This window comes from Lepisma saccharinum, chromosome 16, assembly GCF_977018435.1.
Source record: "Lepisma saccharinum chromosome 16, izLepSacc3.1, whole genome shotgun sequence".
Classification (NCBI taxonomy): domain Eukaryota; kingdom Metazoa; phylum Arthropoda; class Insecta; order Zygentoma; family Lepismatidae; genus Lepisma; species Lepisma saccharinum.
The window spans coordinates 31,963,574-31,982,892 of NC_139244.1; the positions used below are offsets into that span (position 1 = coordinate 31,963,574).

The following is a 19,319-nucleotide window of genomic DNA, read 5'->3' on the forward strand; positions in this document are numbered from 1 at the left end:
ACTAGGGGGTACGTATGCAGTCTCTCACACTCACCTTGGTGCTATCCATGGGTCTCCTTTCTGAATTTTACTCTGTACTTTTCGAGATAGTGTTCTGAGTGTGGTCAAGTACTTTCACATATGTCTTTAAGTGAGCTGTGTGTGTTAGAATACTAGATCTACTAATTAACGTATATCAACTCCTGTCTTGGCCTTTGTATGGGTTGGAAGCAATCATGTCACTTCCTTGGAAGTTCATTTGATAGTTGCTGTATAGTTACTTTAGATATTAAAATTTAAACCTGAATTTTATCTTTCTCTCTTTAAACTTGAATGTTGTTATTACAATTATCATCCTTTTCCCTTTTTCAGTATTTTTGTAGTTTTCATTACATTTTGAGCGTTTTTAAGGCTTCCGAACCGCCGACCTCCATGGCAGACTGGCTAGCACAGCGCGCATAGGCTACCAGTTTCGAATCCTGGACTTGGCAAGGGTGTTCTTTGTGAGTGTCCCTTCATCAATTTCATCATATCATCACTCATCCTCTTCGTCGCGATAAACGAATAGTGAAAACAAAGCGGCGATAATTAACAAAAAATGAATTCACATCAAAAACCTGATCCCGTATTTAAGAAGTTCTTGTCCTTTGGGAGAGCAGAGGAAGGATTTTCTAATCGCTTCTGGTATCTCCACTGTCGATAGATACTGGGAGAAGTGCTGTGTTATCGATGGCAAAGTTTTATTTTGTAAAGTTTGTTAGAAGGGGGCGAGAATACATGTTTGCTTCATTTTATAGTCAAAATAAAGGAACCATATCTCATGTTCCCCACATGAAATTCATCTCTGTTACGCATGTAATGTGTATGTTAGATATGTATATTTCATTGTACTATGTAGACTAGTGAGTACATATGAGGCTTTGCGGATACGAAGGGCGAACTCAACAAACGTACATTTTGAGGAAAATGAGTTTCAAGTTGTGAGGCTCAAGGCGAACTTAACAAAAAACTTTGGAAATCACGCTGGAAAACTTTTCGATATGATTTTACGGCCTTTTTGTTGAGTTCGCCCTGTACATCACAACTTGAAACGCATTTTACTCAAAATGTACGTTTGTTGAGTTCGCCCTTTGTATCCGAGACGCCTCATATAAGCGTAGGAGATTGGCCGTTGTATATTAAAAAATAAATAAATAAATGGATGGATGGATATTGCAACATATGCTAGTAGTTTTTAAGGAACAGTTTCAGTAAAGAAATAAATATTTCTGTATTTTGTTTTGTTTGTGTGTCAGCATTGGAATAGCAGTCGAATTGTTTTCGAAATTGATGTTCATGTTCATATTGTATATTTTAGTGCATGTTTTTAAGGTTCACACGGAATATTTGCATGAATTTTGCTAGTTTTTAGTAGATGTAAATCCTCATTCTAATTATAACATAAATATTTCAAGATGATCACGTATTTATTGCTTTTCTGGATTCTCTATTACACCTTGCCCATAGAAATCTTCCAAATACTCACGTATCCTGTTCATTGTCTTAAACTTTCTCCCGACAAATTCAACAGTTGTCATTGGCTTGAGGTAACTCTCTGGAAACGCATAAGGCCCTTTCATCATGCCATTCTTTGGCGAATACTCATATATGTCCACATAATTGTGATTCACCTTGCTGAACCGCACGCGCCAGATGGTAGAATCTCGCAACCACGAGAAGCCTTCGTCGTCCTCCACAGAGGAACCATCTTCTTTGGTCTTAGCCAACCACTCGCACTTGTCGACGTCCTCCTTGTAGATCCCCACGTCTGCGTCGTGGTCCCAAGGGATGATGCTCCCGTCCCTCATGGCACCTATCAGACTTCCGAACGTCAGCCAATAGCGAACGTTGCACCTCTCCAGCACTTCCGCCACGTGTGTCACCGTCTGTTTCATGGCCTCCAGGCAGCAAGGAGGAGTCCATCGCCCACCAAACCTCTCGTCGACATAGCATTTCCTTGTGGCCTTGCTGCAGCCGTACCACTCCACGTTGTTATCTTCTGTTACAACTTTCTTGAAACCAAATGACTCATACATACGGCGCTTCTGCTCGTTATACAGTCTCTCGTTGAATGTAATGATCTCAAGTGTCTCGAAAATTGTGTTCTTCATTATGTGAGCTGCAAAACAACGAAGCAGACGTTATAATTCTTGCTGCATTGTGATTGTTTTCTATATTATTTAATGTAGAATCAACAATTATAATTCATGCAAGTGTTACTGTGATAGTAGTTGGGACCTGTCTTGACATGCCATTTTATACTGTATCAATCTAATATCCAGGTTATCCCGTAAGGTTAAGCTGTGACTCTCAATACGTCATAATACTACCATAGGTTTTCATCTGCAAACTTTTGGGGTGTCATAAAAGAAGACCGTAGAAGAAACAGCTTTACCTTTTGTTTTGGTACAAACAGAAGTTATGTACTACAGGGTGGCTCAATAAGTCACTTAACACCCCCAGTACAAGGCCACTGCAGCGCGCAACATGAAAATGGTGATGACCAATCGTTATCAGGCCAAGGGGGAACCACATTGACGCCACCCACACGGTCGGCGGCCATCTTGATGTCCGCCATCTTGAATTCAACTTCAGAATTTTAAATGGGAAGGGGGTCGTGCGACATATCAAAATGGGCTAGAATTTTACGAGAAATGCAATTGTGAAGGCTTTTTCGACGGATCTTTAACCAATAAAAAGTTATGACTGAATTCTTGTACCAATTTGCTCCTTTTCGAGGTGTTAGAAAAATGCCTTAAACTTTGTTTAGCGCTTCGGTAATGCATCGAGATCAAAGTGACGTCTATGGAAAGACGTTCGCATGCCATTGCACATTATTTTAATCGGATACATCCATGAAGAGCTGCGCATTATGAATGGTTGTCGCGAACAATTTACAGTGTGACGCTTCCATTGAATTAAAAGTCCTTCACAGTGACAAGGCTAATGTTTATGTTCATAAGGAAGTTTATAAACAGAATATGTGACCCTCGTCATCTGATAACTAACTTTGGACAAAAACTGGTTCATAACGTTCCCATAAGTGTTCTGGTGTTCTTCCCTATTGAAAAAGCTCTGTAAAAAGTACCTTCTTCCATAAGCAAGGATGAAAAAAACTGTTTATTTAACAAATCCAATTAGCCCTAAGCATTTAAGGTTCCGTTGATGGAAAATTGACTAACCAATCGTGTTCCACACAGCACGCCACACCATTAACTTACCAACACTAACCATTCAGCTTTGATCTGTCGAAAATGGGTTATCAGATAAAAATCATCGAATATTCTGTTTATGAACTTCCTTATGAAGATAAACATTAGCCTTGTCACTGTGAAGGACTTTTAATTCAATGGAAGCGTCACACTGTAAATTGTTCGCGACAACCATTCATAATGCGCAGCTCTTCATGGATGTATCCGATTAAAATAATGTGCAATGGCATGCGAACGTCTCTCCATAGACGTCACTTTGATCTCGATGCATTACCGAAGCGCTAAACAAATTTTAAGGCATTTTTCTAACACCTCGAAAAGGAGCAAATTGGTACAAGAATTCAGTCATAACTTTTTACTGGTTAAAGATCCGTCGAAAAAACCTTCACCATTGCATTTCTTGTGAAATTCTAGCCCATTTTGATATGTCGCAGACCCCCTTCCCATTTAAAATTCTGAAGTTGAATTCAAGATGGCGGACATCAAGATGGCCGCCGACCGTGTGGGTGGCGCCAATGTGGTTCCCCCTTGGCCAGATAACGATTGGTGATCGCCAATTTCAAATTCCATGCCGCAGTGGCCTTGTACTGAGGGTGTTGTGACTTATTGAGCCACCCTGTATGTAGCAATTTAAGCAAAAAAATAGAGCTCGACCAGGACTCACGTTAGTCTTAAAAGATTTCGTCAAAACTGCATAAAAATTAATCATTTTTGATTAAATCGAATAGTCCGAAATATTGTCTGTATCCATCCGATATCTTTACTACCGTAGTATTGCTCCATAAGAAAATATTCCTAATGTATTTCAACCTTGGTTGCATGAAAAATTGGTAGTTTAAAAGCTTAGAGCAGTTTACTTCCCTTGCTTATTCATCTTATGATTCACAAGTACATGTGGTACAGTCAACGGCAAAGATAATGGTAAGCAAATTGTCCACAGCTATTTTCATTACTTTTTTAATCTACATCCTGTGTTGTTTTCAGGAATGAAACTATGTTGGTTTGAAGCTGGCATTGTTCTCTGCTAATTGACGTCTTTATTTCAATTCATTGTCATCACAATGTGTAATTCAGACGGAATGAGAATGGTGGTGGACAATTCGCCTACTGTTTCTTTCGCTGTTGGGTGTACGTACAACATAATCGCAAGAAAAGTATTACTTCCATTTTATTATCTTGCGAAAATGTCAAAATACAGAAGTTGATTTTGAGAGGCAAATCTTTGAGCTTGATAATACGAGTAAATACCTGTGAATATTAAGTTTAGCATATTACCGTGGCATTGTCCTAGATACCAACTTTAAAAAAAAATCATTTTCATTGTTTGATTTCTATTATTCACTTCTTCTTAAATTTTAAACAAGACAAACAAAGCAGATAGCCATGTTTTGGAGTTGATTCGAAACCGAGACCCCTGGCATCGTAGCGCGCTCTAGATGACCATTATACCACGCAGGTGTACAGTGGTATCCATGAGTATTACCGTGCAAATTGTCCATGATTATTTTCATTAATTTTTCTCTTACATCCTGTGTGTTTTTAAGCGATGGATTTTTATGTATGCTGGTGCAGAAGTTGTCAACAGCTTGTTTTGACTTTTTCTTTTAATTCTTGAAGCTCTTTTTGTGTCAAATAAAATGCACGAACATGGTGATGGACAATTTGTACGTTAATATTCATGGATTCCACTGTACATCCAACTTAGCTCCTACCCAGTTCTGGTTTCACCTAGTCTTTCGCTTCTGCTGGTTTATCTATGTGGGAATCGGAAGTAACAAAATATAATCAATTTCAAAATCATTCCAAACGGTGCGATTTCGACAACTTTTCCTAAATTGCAACCCACAGGCATCTCAGGTTGCATGGCTTTAAAACATTAAGAAATACGCGTAACATTCTACAATGACTTCAAGATACTTATATATTTATTCAGCGCCATAATCATAGGTAATAAAAACTTGTAAAGGAGAAAAGAAATGATGAAGGAAGAACAATCAGACTTATCAGACTCAAAGAACAAAATATCTGCCTAACTGTTGCATCTTGAAAAATATCTGTGATCACTGATCTGTAGTTTATTTGGACAACCCAAATGTAGAAACGAAGTTCCTTGTGGGAAACAATACCACACTGTTACATTTTCAACTTTGATTTTAAACTGGAACATTTTTTTTTCTTTTCCTGAGCCTAATCGTAGGCTTCACGGGATATTTATATTTTCGCTTGCTTAGTATGCTTCAGATTTTGATTTTGAGATGTAGACCAGGTGCAATTGAACGGGTTAAAGTTACAGTGGTGTAAGTCACTTTGTTAAAAAAAAAAGTATGACTCACAGCACTTTGCTGATCAACACAACAGCTGTTTCCTTTATCACTAGATCTTAAACTGTCATCTGTTGACAGTTGAATGAATCTCTGATTTACTTCACGTCCTCTGTTAACAGATTGACTTATATAGATCTGGTTTCTGTGTCTAAGTATTTTATTCAAAGTGACTTACACCACTGTAATTTTAACCCATCCAATTATCTTTGTTCCTTTTCTTTTGTTTGTTTGTTTGTTTGCAATTTCATACTTTCTACAATTAGGGTTTAATACGACCGCGGTGGCTCAGTCATGGCGGCTCCCGTGGCGGAGTGGTTAGCACATCGCGCTACGACGCCAGGGGTCTCGGGTTTGATCCCCGGCCGGTTCAAATCCGGGAACTTTTCCAACTTCGAATGACATGGGTACCTGGGGGAAACCCTGGGGGGGTAAAGGCGGTCAGGGGCGTGATGCTGATCACATCACCCCACTCACGACCGGATCAAGAAAGTGTGGGGCGTTATCCCCACACCCCCTATACGCCTTCATGGCGTGGTGCTAAGCACAGGGGAGCACTTTACCTTTTCCCCCCCTCCTCTCTTATTAATTCAAAGGACATTTAAAACATTCTATAATGCATATTTCATGCGTGGTTCAAATTTTACTATACATTTTCATTATTCACAAAACAATCACTGGAATATTTGGAGACTGTTGCAAATGTAATAAATGAAGGGTTCCGGTGTAAAACATGGTAAGTGACATTTTGGTTATATCTGAGTTACAAAGTAAAATATGCTATCCTTCAATTTTCGAGAATTGCCATGTCATACTAAATTGAATTGGACTCAGAGAAGCCTTCCGAAATTGGTAAACACAACACGAAAACAATTTATCTACAGCATAGCTTCCAATAACCTTTTTTTCTATAAACTCAGAAATGACTAAAATGGCACTTACCATGTTTTACACCCTAGCCCTTCAAGTAATTTATTTAATACGACTAACCTGAAAGGAAAAAACCACCTAAACTAACAACATTCTATTGTAGTTTACTTGTAGTTTTGGTCATAAAATAGCACAGCAGTCATGCAGAAACCATAGTGTAATAGGAGATAAGTTCCCCATGTTATCCATGATCATAAATGGTCACAATAAAATTTACTACTGTGTGCATAGAAACACCATTAAAACATGAACATTCTACAGCAATGGAACAATGATATATAAATAAGAGGGATTGATTGGTTTGCTAATACCACATACAGTTTATGAACTTATCAACTTACCTTTATAGCCGTGAGGTGCAGCTTGAAGATACAAGGATTCTGGAAACGGATGCAAGAAACCTTCTGATAATTGTTGCAGCATCGATACTTCAGCCATAACAACTTGTTTCCCTTGCACAAAGTCACACATATTGGTGTCAGAGATTTTTTCGTACCTTAATGTCCACTCCCTGACATTCATTTCAACCTTCAAACATACAGGGAATGTGTATCCTTCAATAGGTGCAGCAATTATTGAATGTGCCTGTTGCTCCAGTTTGAGTAACATATCTTGCACTGACTGCACATCAAAGATCACCGCCTTTCCAAGAAATAGTGCGTATCTGGTGTTAATAAAATAAAACGGGTTTTTGTGATCATACGTATTTGACAAATTGACTCGAACATTGGCAAATCTCACATTAGGTATAGGAATGAGTTCTTTATTTCCTGTTTCTGTCGGTTTGCACTCCAATTCACCAATAATTAGAACATTAATTGCAGGTAAAATTTGGAAGACTTCTGTAAGTATTTCTTCAATATATTTACATTCGCGTCCAAACATAACAATTGATACATAATTCTCTATCGGTTTTAAGAATATTGTGCTTTCTGTTGAAGCTCTGCTGATCCAAACTTGATCTTGTGTGGTGCGTCTAGTATACAAGATAGTAAGAACTGTTAATACTATTAATGAAATAATCACTAAATAACGAAATCGACACATGGAAATAACCATTTCGTTATATCGTTACATATCTTTCATTTTAAATTATTTTTTAAAAAAATCGCTGAAACAGCAACCTGTCAACTCAACTCAACAATGTTTTATTGGGCTTACAGCTTAACATATGGCTGTTTATGTCCAGCATACACAGCAACCTTAGGCCTCCCGCACTGGTGCAAAAATCCGAACAAGGTTAATTTCGGAATTCATTTGTTCGTGCATGAATTAACCAGCTACCAGTCGGCACCACCATCGATGTTAAATCCTAAATTTCTCATTACAAATTTAGTTTATGTATCTATTAATCAATGATGATCACTTGTACGTGATTTTGTATTTTATTAAATGCCTTTCCCTTCTTAAACATGTATAAGAAAAATCGTATTTTTAAGGTCACTACTTCTACATGACGTAACATCGTTCCATATGATCTGTCATGGACGTACACTAACTATTTTAATAAGGATGTAGAAGAAGAAAAAATAAAAACAATGGCTTATTGAGCAGATTTTTATTGTAAAAACTGTCAGAAGAGGAATCCAGAGCTGTGTTCGTGTTCTGTCATATCCTGAAAGGTTAGTTATTTATGAATTCTGTTTCCTCTTTATGTAAAAATAATTTCCATAAAGTTAGTTTCCACGGAGAATAATTCCTAGCATGTCTTCGTATTCTGTATTTTGCTTCATTTAAGTAAAAGGACATGTGTTAAAAAAACGTCTGAAAGATTAAAGGTTCGATTTTGTAACTTAATGTTATTTATAAGTTACACAGGAGGATAGGAAGCCAACGAGAATAGTAGGAATGACTTGAAGTTTGTTTGAAGTTCGGAAAAGCTCATTTGTGCATGTTATAATGCAGAAAGTTGCAAGTTATCGCGCTCCTATTCGCTTCTGCATGAAGTTTATTTCTTTTAGCATTTAAAACTTTGTCAACATGTACAGGAGATGAAAAAAGCGTGTAAATATTAAAGCTATGAAACCTAAGGTAACGGTTCCCATCGTTCTATGATTTTTTAAAAAATTCTCTTAGCAGGAAGACTAATTATCGTAGAATTTTAGCAATCATTGTCACACAAAATTTGAACCTTTCTTAAAGTAATTAGCACTCTTTGGATTTTTTTTAAAAAAATATTTATGTTGAAAAGACAACTTAAAAATTACCTTACTCAAGCTTGCACGCTTCCCAAGGACAATGTATTTTCCATTGACAAGGGACTGTAAGTATCGTAGACTAGTGGGAATTAATGTAGAAGTAAATCGGAACCTTAGTAAAATGAATTTAGGTAATTTATTTATAATGTTAAGAGAACCAAACCTGGCCTGCCTAACCTAACTACGAAGGCATACATTGAACCAAATCATAAGTAATCACTAGTTTTGGAAACGAAATGAGTGTAACTAACCTAAATGTGCAATATATGCAAAATATTTTACGAACATTTACACATGTGTTACTGTAAAGAAAAATCCTTTCTCAATGGTGCCACGGGAGGAAGATTTTGTGTTTCAAATCGCATTTTAATCTATGTGCTTTAATCCAACCCTACAGAATTATGGATGTTACTCCTATTATTAATAATAATATATTTTGTTGATGGAATCATCTAATTATACCTGTAGTTAATATTATTGGCGTAATAGCTCATGTTGTTGGTCATGGGCTTTGATCTACTAGATGGTATGGGTGATTTTGATTTGTTGACATATTTCCTGTCCTGGTATCTTCTTCAGAAATATGTTGTGTCATAACATTTTTCTTGAAAGCACTCCCGGGAATAGATTCCATGATCCATTTAATGACAAAAATTGCATTGTTAGCCAGTTGTAGGTTAGGCAGTAAGCTTCAGGGACTCTTTCTAAAAGATAATGTGGTAAAACTTTGCTTCATATGTTAGGAAGTTTAGTGCAATATCTAGTATAATATTTCTTTATTTGCATTACCACACACAGTATGGTGCCATAAGAAGTAGTTACGATGAGAAATAATGTGAAAATTGAGTAAAAATAAATCAATTGAATGGTGACAAGCTCATAAGATTTTGCGCAATTGTTGAAGGAGCTATCATAGAATGGACCGTTATACATTTGACACTACTTTATTCAACAGATACAGATAGTGATCTAATGCATATTCATTTTCAGTAACTTTTCTTTGTGTTGACACGCTTTGACCTTAGCTCACTAACAGCTCTTGCATCTTGGAATTTATCTTTTTTGAGTGACATAAAATGCAGAATGCTTTGTCTTGCATAGTTATATGTTTCTAAAATAATTTTTCGTCTTTTATTTTTCTCGTAGAGCTGAGATATAGTTGGAGAAAATATGGCGAAAGGACTTGAGGCACAAAACATACAAAAGTTACAGAGTTTGTGGAGACAATTTTTCAGAGAAAATGTTTATGAATTCTAATAGAAATAAGTTAGTGCATGATGCATACCCAGATGTAGAACCAAGTAAGTATATTGCATTTCTTATGGAATAACATTGTCATCAGTTATGTGGCTCATGCATAAGAAATTGTATTTTCCCTTTTCTGCATTAAAAAAATATATGCTTTAGAGATAAATTTTGCTTAAAGTACATAACACCTAACAACACGATACCTTGCTTGAGGATGTTAGAAACAAATGTATTTAATGTTTCACTAAATATTCCAAGCAGGATGGATGAAAAAGATATGATTTTCAGCTAAACAGTCCTGTAAAATATTTGAACAGTTTGAATAAAGGAAATAAAATGCACATATTTTTCTGTTTGAGACTGTACGTGCATATGTGAACCTACTATAGAAATGTTTGTTGAGTGTGTTAATGATGCTTTAATAATTTCAGTAACTTTTATTCCAGTGAAAGTCTGTAGAACCTCAAAGAGATTATCATACCGTATGCAAAATATATTAATTACTAGTGATTCAATAAATATATATATATACCTGAATAACAACGTGTTTGTTTATTTTCCCTTACATTTGTTATTAGCAATAGAATATAATGTTTTACATTTCCACAGTATGAGTATTATATCATTAAGAGTATTGTACTTACTCTGAAACTGTTCTCTTCTTCTGGAGTATTTCAGCATGTAAATTCATTCTTGGTGAAGTATAACATGTCACCATAGTGAGTGTCCGACCAAGAAACCTATCAGTATGACACAATGGTTTGTCTCATGGAATTTCATTAACAATATGATGATAATATTCAATACAGTGGAAATTATTTGATGTAGGGTTTTAAGGATTTCTTATAGTCTTTTACTTTATATTCCATATGTTTAATGCTAACAATATAATTTATATGTGTAATTGGAAGTAAGATGCTTGAAATAAATTTTGGGACTTGTAGGCATAATGACCATATTGGGCCATTCAATGTATGTGAGGAAGAATCCTCTTATCTAATATCCTTACTTGAGTTTGAACTGTTCTTTTAGGTCTACTTCATGCACAGAAAGGCTAATTTGGTTGAAACTACCGTTTAAAGTGGGATCCGAAACACTATGGGTCTCCACCGGGTATCGAACCCATACCTGAGTAAAAAAATGGGTGTGAAGAGCCCCTTGAGAAAGGTTGAAAGTGAAATGTTATAAAGACTTGCGAAGGATATACACAAAACTACGAACTTCCTCAGAGACAGTATAAGAGCCCAGCTCTTCTCAAAAAGGTAATGACATTTCTTAAAGTGCTTTCATTATCTCCCAACCTCGTCAATAATTAGTAAGATCAAAAGTTTGAGGAAAGTATAATCTACACATTAGGTAGGAATAAGCCAATCACTTAACATTTAGACATGGCACATTGGATGGTCTAGCCCTTGCAGCAAATCATCAGGAGTGAGACACCTATGTTCAATACGAGGCCATTAAATTTACTTCTTGATGGAAGGGATGGTATGAGAAACATCATGCACCAATGATCGACCTGATAGTGTGAAGCTTGAAAGAATGATTATTTATTAACTCTTTATGTTCACTTTCTTTTAGACTGACTAGAAACATGTGTGACATTATTTAGAAGTAGCAGGGATTTTGTCAATATGGCATCCACTATGAGTGAAATGTTGCTGTTCATTGGTTCATTTCCAAGTGGCATATGTCACATGTCACTTTGGTGTGAAATCTCTCTAAATTGCAAAAAATACTGTTGGTTTCTTTGTCATCAGCTGGAAATTTGCACATTTCTTTTGTTTTTTAATTAGCTTTAAAAAATTCATGTGCAATATTTATTCTGAATGCATGGATTGTATCACCTTCAGTACTGCATTAAGTATATGAATATATAAAATACATATCTGTGCAGGATAAGATCTGTCAGTGGTGTATTTTTAATTCCATTGTGTGTGTGTTTAGGAGTGGGGGGCTGGGAGTGTGCTTATCTAGCTTGATCCTACATACTCAATGACTGCTTTGTTTTTTATTCTAAGACATTCATATTTCGAGTCCAGATTTTTGTGTAACTATGAAATATGTAATGCCATATGATGAAATTGTAGTCAATATGTAGAGTGGTTCCAGTAAGTAACTTCGAACAAAACTCGCTTGTATGACATATTCCTACTCCCATTCTAGATTAAAAATTAGGGATTTTTGACAAATACTAAAATGAATAAGCATGCAGTGATTAGTTAATAATATATCTTACAAACATTCACACGTTTTTAGAAATGGGTTGAAATTACTCTCATGCAAACCAGAAAAGTAAAATTTCATACAACTTCGATTGATTGATTGATTTGGTGTTTTAAGTCAACTTTATTCAGAGTAAGGCCAATCGGGACTGGAACTACAGTTTAAAGTGGGATCCGAACCACTATGTGTCTCCATATAGGTACAACTTCGAGATGGGGTGGTTGCTATATAGGCATTCTAGGTTAACTTGTGTAAGGTGTGACCTTTTCTTACTCTATTTTCCTATAACTATTCATTATCACCATCATAGTAGTTTTTACAGAGAAATAGAGTGATAGAATTAAAACAATTACAATTTTATTCCAGAAATTATTCTGTTTGATAACTTCCCCAATGAGCTGTGTCACTCATAACTATTATTTTATTCTATTCTCTCATGGCAGATGGCACTGAACTAGTTTTTATGTCGTCCCCAATTTTCTTAGGATGGTGGTTAAGTTTGGAAAACAAGTACTGACTGACTATATGTATATATCTTTTATTCCATTATATTTCATACCTACAAGCCGCCAGTCGATTTGTAATGGTTTCGTTAGATGAATAGCGTTAATGTTCCATCAGTAGTTTTTAATAATACGTTTTATGATTTATTCTTATTTCCTGAGACAAAACCTTCGAATCCTGTCTTTTGTTTCCCTGCCATTTTCAGCATCAAATCTCCCCCCTCTCAGGGTACTCCACTGATATTAACTGCAGAGAAAGTGGATGCATTTGTCTTTCGTTTTATGAGGCCATAGACAGATGAATGGAATTTTCTACGTTGGTAAATCAGAAGTGTCTACATCTTGCGATTGAATATGGTAGGCCTACACAAGGGAGAAAATTACAGTGACGGCACCAGAAACAGTTGCTGGTATTAAGTATGCTGTATCCTGCAGATTGCCACCCACGTTAAACTGTGCAGCAATTGTTATGAAGAGAAAGAGACAATTTGGGAAATGTTGCAACATGGCTCGAGCGCCCTTTAGAACACTTTGGGTAGCGCAATGATCTGCTCACCCCACCCTTCCATTCCTGCTTTTATTTTCTGCTAATAATTCGGGACATATCTCGTAAGGTCGTAGTATTTATTTTATATAAGTGCATACAAATGTTCTACAAGGATAAATACCATAGTTCGGTTGTCCTGGGTTCGAATCCCTGTTAGAGCTTTCTTTGTGTCATCAATTTTTCATAGCATCGTCGCGATTAGCCTAAAATTGCTAAATAAACAACGACGAGGGATGGGTAAAACGCATTGATCTACGAACAAAGTAATCGCTGTAGAGTTTACGCAAGATAAAATCGCGATTTGCCCAAAATGTCAGAAAAGCAACGCATAATAGGGAGAATACGACATAAAAATACTTATTGCCACAGATAATACACGGACCATTTTTCATGCACAACGGAATGATTTACGTGCTGGAATTTCAGGAACTTGAAATTATTTTCATATGTTGTGCTTCTGGGCTACTTATTCTGTATATCTCGTAACTTAGATGTAGAAATCATTCAAACGTAACGTGCATTAACTGAACAGTGGTATTTATCCTTGTAGAACATTTTTATGCACTTATATAAAATAATTAATTCGACCTTACGAGATATGTCCCGAATTATTAGCAGAAAATAAAAGCAGGAATGGAATGGTGGGGTGAGCGGATCATTGCGCTCAGACGCATTCAACTGTCACTGCCAAGAGTAAGATATGATTGGCGGAGAGGTTGCTATGACAACGCTTTACGTTTCGAAACAGCCGTAGGGTGGCTCCACATGTCCGGTTTGGTATACGCACAGATTACAAAGGAGAGATAGGAAGTAAGCGATCTTATTAATCTGTGGCAACCTGTCTTGTAATATTGCATTGTAAGGTTGTTGCATACAGGCAGTAGCGTACGCAGGATTTCATCAAGGGGGGTGTTATTTCGAAAACTTTCTACAAATTCACATTACCATTGTTTTATTATACTTTATTTATTTAATTAATTAATTAATAATAAATTAATTAATAATTATTATAATTAATTAATTTAATTACTAATAATAATTATTACTAATGCAGTTGCTATTTATGAAAGAAATAGAACAAAATTACATTTCTTTTGTTTCTTTGTTACAAAATAATTGTCTAGTCAACGGTTATTTGTATATGATAAGTCAGACATTTTAAGTGTGAAGAAAATCCATAAAAATAAGCAAATATATTAAATTTATTGAAATCGAAATATGAAACTCATTCAAGGAGTCGCGCTGGTCTAGTGGGACAACTTCGTGGGATATCCGGGTTCGATTCCCGGAATGGGTTGGAATTTATCCAGCCTTGTCTCCGCACCCAGCCTCATAGCAATGGGTACCTGAGAGCAACCCTGGGGGATGAAGGCTGCCGGAGCATGGTGCTGATCACATGACCTGCAAAATAGTTCGAGATCGAGAATCTTTGGGGCCCACCACACGACTACGTGTGCCTTCATGGCACGGTGCTATATGCACGGGGGAATTTACATTACCTTTACCTATAGAACTCGCCCACGATGATGATGAAGCGCGAGAATATATGTTGCTAAATTCCACTGAGTCTATGTTTTCGTTGAAAAGTAAGTTTATAGACATTCCAACACATTTATCACTTCTAGGTGATTCACAAAGCACTTCTTCAACATTTAATGATGTGGATGTAGACTCAGCATCACTTGAGAGTTCACAAGGGGATGTGAAATCAGTACCGGGAAGAACGTTTGCAATAAGGTCGGCACACTGCGACGAAGCAAGGAATTTTCACAATTCTCGCGAGAGTCACTGCGCGACTTTTTGCAAAAAAAAATGCAAAATTGAACTTTGCGGCCGCTTAGATTGTGTTTGGAATGATCTTTTTTTCTTCATGCTGCATGGGAATAATAATTCAAATTATTATTATTATTATTATTATTACTACTGTCGCAGATCTTTGACTGTGATAAATTAGCCATTTTTAATTTTTATAACAGCATATTCCATAATATTTCAAAAGCTCAAGGGGGGGGTTTAAACCCGGTAACCCCCCCCTTGCGTACGCCACTGCATACAGGTGAGTCAATCACGTGGATTGAATATGAATGGATTAACAGATTAGGTAGCACGGGTAAGTGGGAAATAATCGTGCTGTTGATATTCATGAAATTCGATTCAGAGACTCTTAATGGAAAAAAAATACATCAATCTTTAGAATTTATAATGTTTTAAATTACTATCATACTTACGGACAGCAAATAAAATACATAAAATGCAGTCATACATTTATCCGTCAAAGAGAGTAAGGATAACTTCAGTGAAGTACTTCACAACAAATTATATTTATATAATTTAGGAATACTGAATATTTATTTTAAGAGCAATCATATATTAATTTCAATGGTTTATGCAACAACATTCCAGCATATTCATCAATTTACTTTTCACAGGCGAGAATTCATGAGTGCACTTCTTATTTTCAAAGACCTCTTTCTCTTTTGTTTCTATAATTACTTTCTTTTTGTCTGGTCGTTTTGAATTGTCTCTTATTTTCAATGGACTTGATAATAGGTGTTGGAAATCTACTCTTCTTAATTATTATACTTTCACATAAAGTTGTGCAATTACTTCGCCTACTTGAACTTATTACTTTTTCACGACAGCATGTCGGCCCCAGAGATGTTATGTGTTAAAGCATTAACAGGTGATCCTCATGATTCATTGGTTATTTTGAATGCAACATATAGCCTACCACAAACTGAATGCAATAAAACCTCTGAAAATCAATATCTCGCTTGTGCTTGGGATGTATGATTTGCATTTAGACTTTAATTTCGCATACTACAAGAAAGCAGAAAATCAGAGGGAGGTTCCACGTGAGGGCACGTTGTTCAGTGGAAGAAATTACATAATTTCGAACCACATTCATCCCCTGATATTATTCAAGTAATTCGTCAAGAAGACTTCGGTGAGCAGACTGTAGCACGCATGAGATAGGATATAAATGCTTGCAGAATCATCGTTGGTAAACGTGATGGTAAGAGACCTGCAGGAAGATGAATAAAAATATGGTCTTGTAGGAAATAGATAAGGATGGTCAAGAGTAGATTGATCTTGCACGAGTAACATGGAAAATTTAAATCTTCGGGCTTAGAAATGCTTGATGGTTAGTTAATTACTTGATGAGGGATCAAAGCTGATGGTTTCTGTGAACCAGGATACTAATAAGAAGGGCAGTTAATTGGTTATTGGAAATTATTTGAATTAGCAATCTCGTTTGTAGCAGAAAATGTCAAATGTTTAAAAGGGGCTCAAGTTAAAGAACATTGCCGCCGGTTTCTAAGAATAAAGTCCCAATTCCGCACAACTTAATTTCCGCGCCTGGCATGACAGGCGTACGTAATCAGGTTCCCTAAGACACATTGAAGGTTTCTCTCCTTGGCCCGTTTCTTTCATTGGCTTCTTGTCGCTTTTAGAACTAAACTTGTCAAGTTTTCCCGAGGACGAGCGGTAACTTCACTTGGATTGGAGTTGCTGTTTAATTTGCGTGTGCTATTACTCAATATTACTAAGGGTATTCACATAACTTGGCTAAAGAAGAAAGAATGCGTTCATTTGAAATAAACGAAAACGTTGTGAAACTTATTTTCACTTGGGTGCGTACAGGGAGAGTCAAGGGGTATCACTTCCAATCCACGGTCCGTGGTGTTACGAAACCAGGAGTTGAAGGTTCGAATCGTGGTTAAAGCATGAACGTTTCATTTGCTCCATGATCTGTTTCATCGCTTCATCATTCATCCTCATTGTCGGAAATAACCCGCTGGTGTAGAGGATCGGAAAAAAATAACCGAAATAGAAATATAAGTGGTTCAAGTTACATATTCTAAAACTCTTACATTTTGCAAACTTTACGGTATATTCGACCGTCTTTCTAGACTTTACAGTCGCTTTCTGGCTTCTGGATTTGGAAAAGAATTGTAAATGTACATTTTGAGCATTACATAATTTGATTTAAAACATTACGCCTTCCAATTGGATAAATACAATTACAGGGAAATTACTTAAGTATGAATACTTCCTGAGGAAATTTCTTACTCTACTCTGCACCTGTAGTGGTAATTGAGTATAGTATTTATATGCTCTACTACAATTTTCTGCAAAAGATTTGGTACTAGTTCGGTACAAGATGACAACTTTCAGCTCTCCAGGGTATTATATTTTGGAAGAAAAAAACCCTGATAATTATGCTTTTAGCAATCTGTAGCCCCAGCATGTGTGTCAGCAGGACATTGTTTCATGTTTAAAGAATAAGAAGCTTGTTATTTTTATAGTTAACAACAGAAATAAAGTTCATTTAGTTAGTATTACAACAACATAACCAGAGTAAAAACTCCATTATATCGAAAAATTAGTGCAAAATAGAGAAACCAGGTTATATTTTAATAATCCATCATTTAATCCAAAGAATAAATTGTTCTACAGGCTCCAAAATTCCAAAAAGTATAGTTTTTATGTGAGAGGTCATGAAATATAAACTTCTTGAGTAGAATTTCCTCCTAACTTTTAAAGTGTTTTACTTAAACGAGGCGTGTAAAGATTAATAAATAAAATGCAATAAATATGAATTTCAGTACAATAACTGTACGAAATGCAAGAATATAATGGACAACAGTTGTGTTGGATCGTACAGTGGATCGACTAGCAAAGTATCTCCATTTATATAATAATAATAGTAATAATAACAACAATACATTTGGATTAAAATTGGGTTATTTTTAATAACTTATAATAGATATAATTGTAAAATGACAATTATATCCGTGGTAATAATCATTCTTGTTATTATTATTTCTAGTAATCAAGTGGCATGAACCCCCCCCCCTATAAAAAATCCTGGTGACGCCCATGAGCCCAAGCTATACCATACTTACACGTTTTGCATTTGGTTTGAGTGAGTCAACATCGAGGAAGAATGAGCGCAGGTATGTACCTGGAGGACGGAGGCGTCACTCCGAACTGAGAAAGGTCTCAGCCTATTTACCTTTTCCTGTTGCCAAGCCAAGAAATGGTTTCTCAATAAATTTCGAATTCTGCGAACGCTCTTGATTCAAAGTCCTGACCCCCGTGGCGGAGTGGTTAGCACATCGCGCTACAACGCCAGGGGTCCCGGGTTCAAATCCTGGCCTGGGCATGGATGTTTGCGAGTGTCCATTCATCAATTTCATCACATCATCACTCATTCCCATCTTCGCAAATTAGCCAAAAGTGTCACAAGAAGCGAAGTCAAGTAAAGCAAATCGAAGTCCTGAATCGCACAACCGCCACGGGTGCACTCTACAGAAGGCATAGTGAAGTTTTCGTTGCCTCAACGAAGTCCCTTTACACAAACTTCAAAGCAACAAAGGAATTGCCTCTATTGTGTCCTCCTTCCTTTATTTGCTATTTTAATTACCGGGATCTTCAATCAGGGTAAAGAATAGGGGTTTACGAGAGGTTATGTAAATAGGCTCAGACCTTTCTCAGTTCGGAGTGACGCCTCCGTCCTCCAGGTACATACCTGCGCTCTTTCTTCCTCGATGTTGACTCACTCAAACCAAATGCAAAACTGATCCCTAATTTTCCTTCCGATCTTCTCAGATCGGTTCGGTTGCTTTGCTATACAAATTCCAATACCTGTCGATACAGATCCGGCTGTCAGGCTAGTACCTTTCCACCGGATGAGGCAAGTAATGGAATTTGTAAGGTCTGCATTCCAAATCGACGAGAACATCCTGTCTCCGTAATATTTCGTTTTCAAGTACCACTTCTAATTTTTACCTACAAGTCACCACTATTATCTTATTAGATCATATTTGTCACGTTTCCCTTCCAGGTACCGGTAATCTCTATTTGTGCACCAAAAACATGTTTCAAGGGTTAATTTGATTGTGCATTCAAATTCATCAAATCTTGTGAGACTTCTGTAATTCAGTGATTTTTTTCGTTTAATTTATTTCGTAATTTTTAAGGTGCACGAAGTAATTCAAGATTGGTTTCAAATCCTTTCTATATTTTTCTTATTTAAAGCAACTTCTGTATCTCTAATTCCGCAGATTAACATGAACGATGATTAGATGTAATGATGAAAGAATGCTCTA

At 36.4% G+C, this 19,319-nt stretch overlaps 1 protein-coding gene across 1 annotated transcript; it reads right to left on the reverse strand.

The window, feature by feature from the left end:
* Positions 1 to 1,445: 1,445 nt before the first annotated feature.
* Positions 1,446 to 7,545, reverse strand: LOC146000541 (ribitol 5-phosphate transferase FKRP-like). The gene is made up of 2 exons (XM_083138288.1): positions 6,823 to 7,545; positions 1,446 to 2,137 (listed from the first exon to the last, which is right to left on the reverse strand). The coding sequence occupies exons 1-2, from the start codon at positions 7,538 to 7,540 to the stop codon at positions 1,446 to 1,448; spliced, it is 1,410 nt and encodes a 469-aa protein (XP_082994414.1). The 5' UTR covers positions 7,541 to 7,545.
* Between the last annotated feature and the right edge of the window lie 11,774 nt (positions 7,546 to 19,319).

Coding starts and splice junctions, on each gene's coding strand:
- LOC146000541 (XM_083138288.1), bottom strand. CDS start 7,540: ATGGTTATTTCCATGTGTCGATTTCGTTATTTAGTGATTATTTCATTA. Junction 2,138..6,822: donor TGCACCTCACGGCTATAAAG/GTAAGTTGATAA, acceptor GTTGTTTTGCAG/CTCACATAATGAAGAACACA.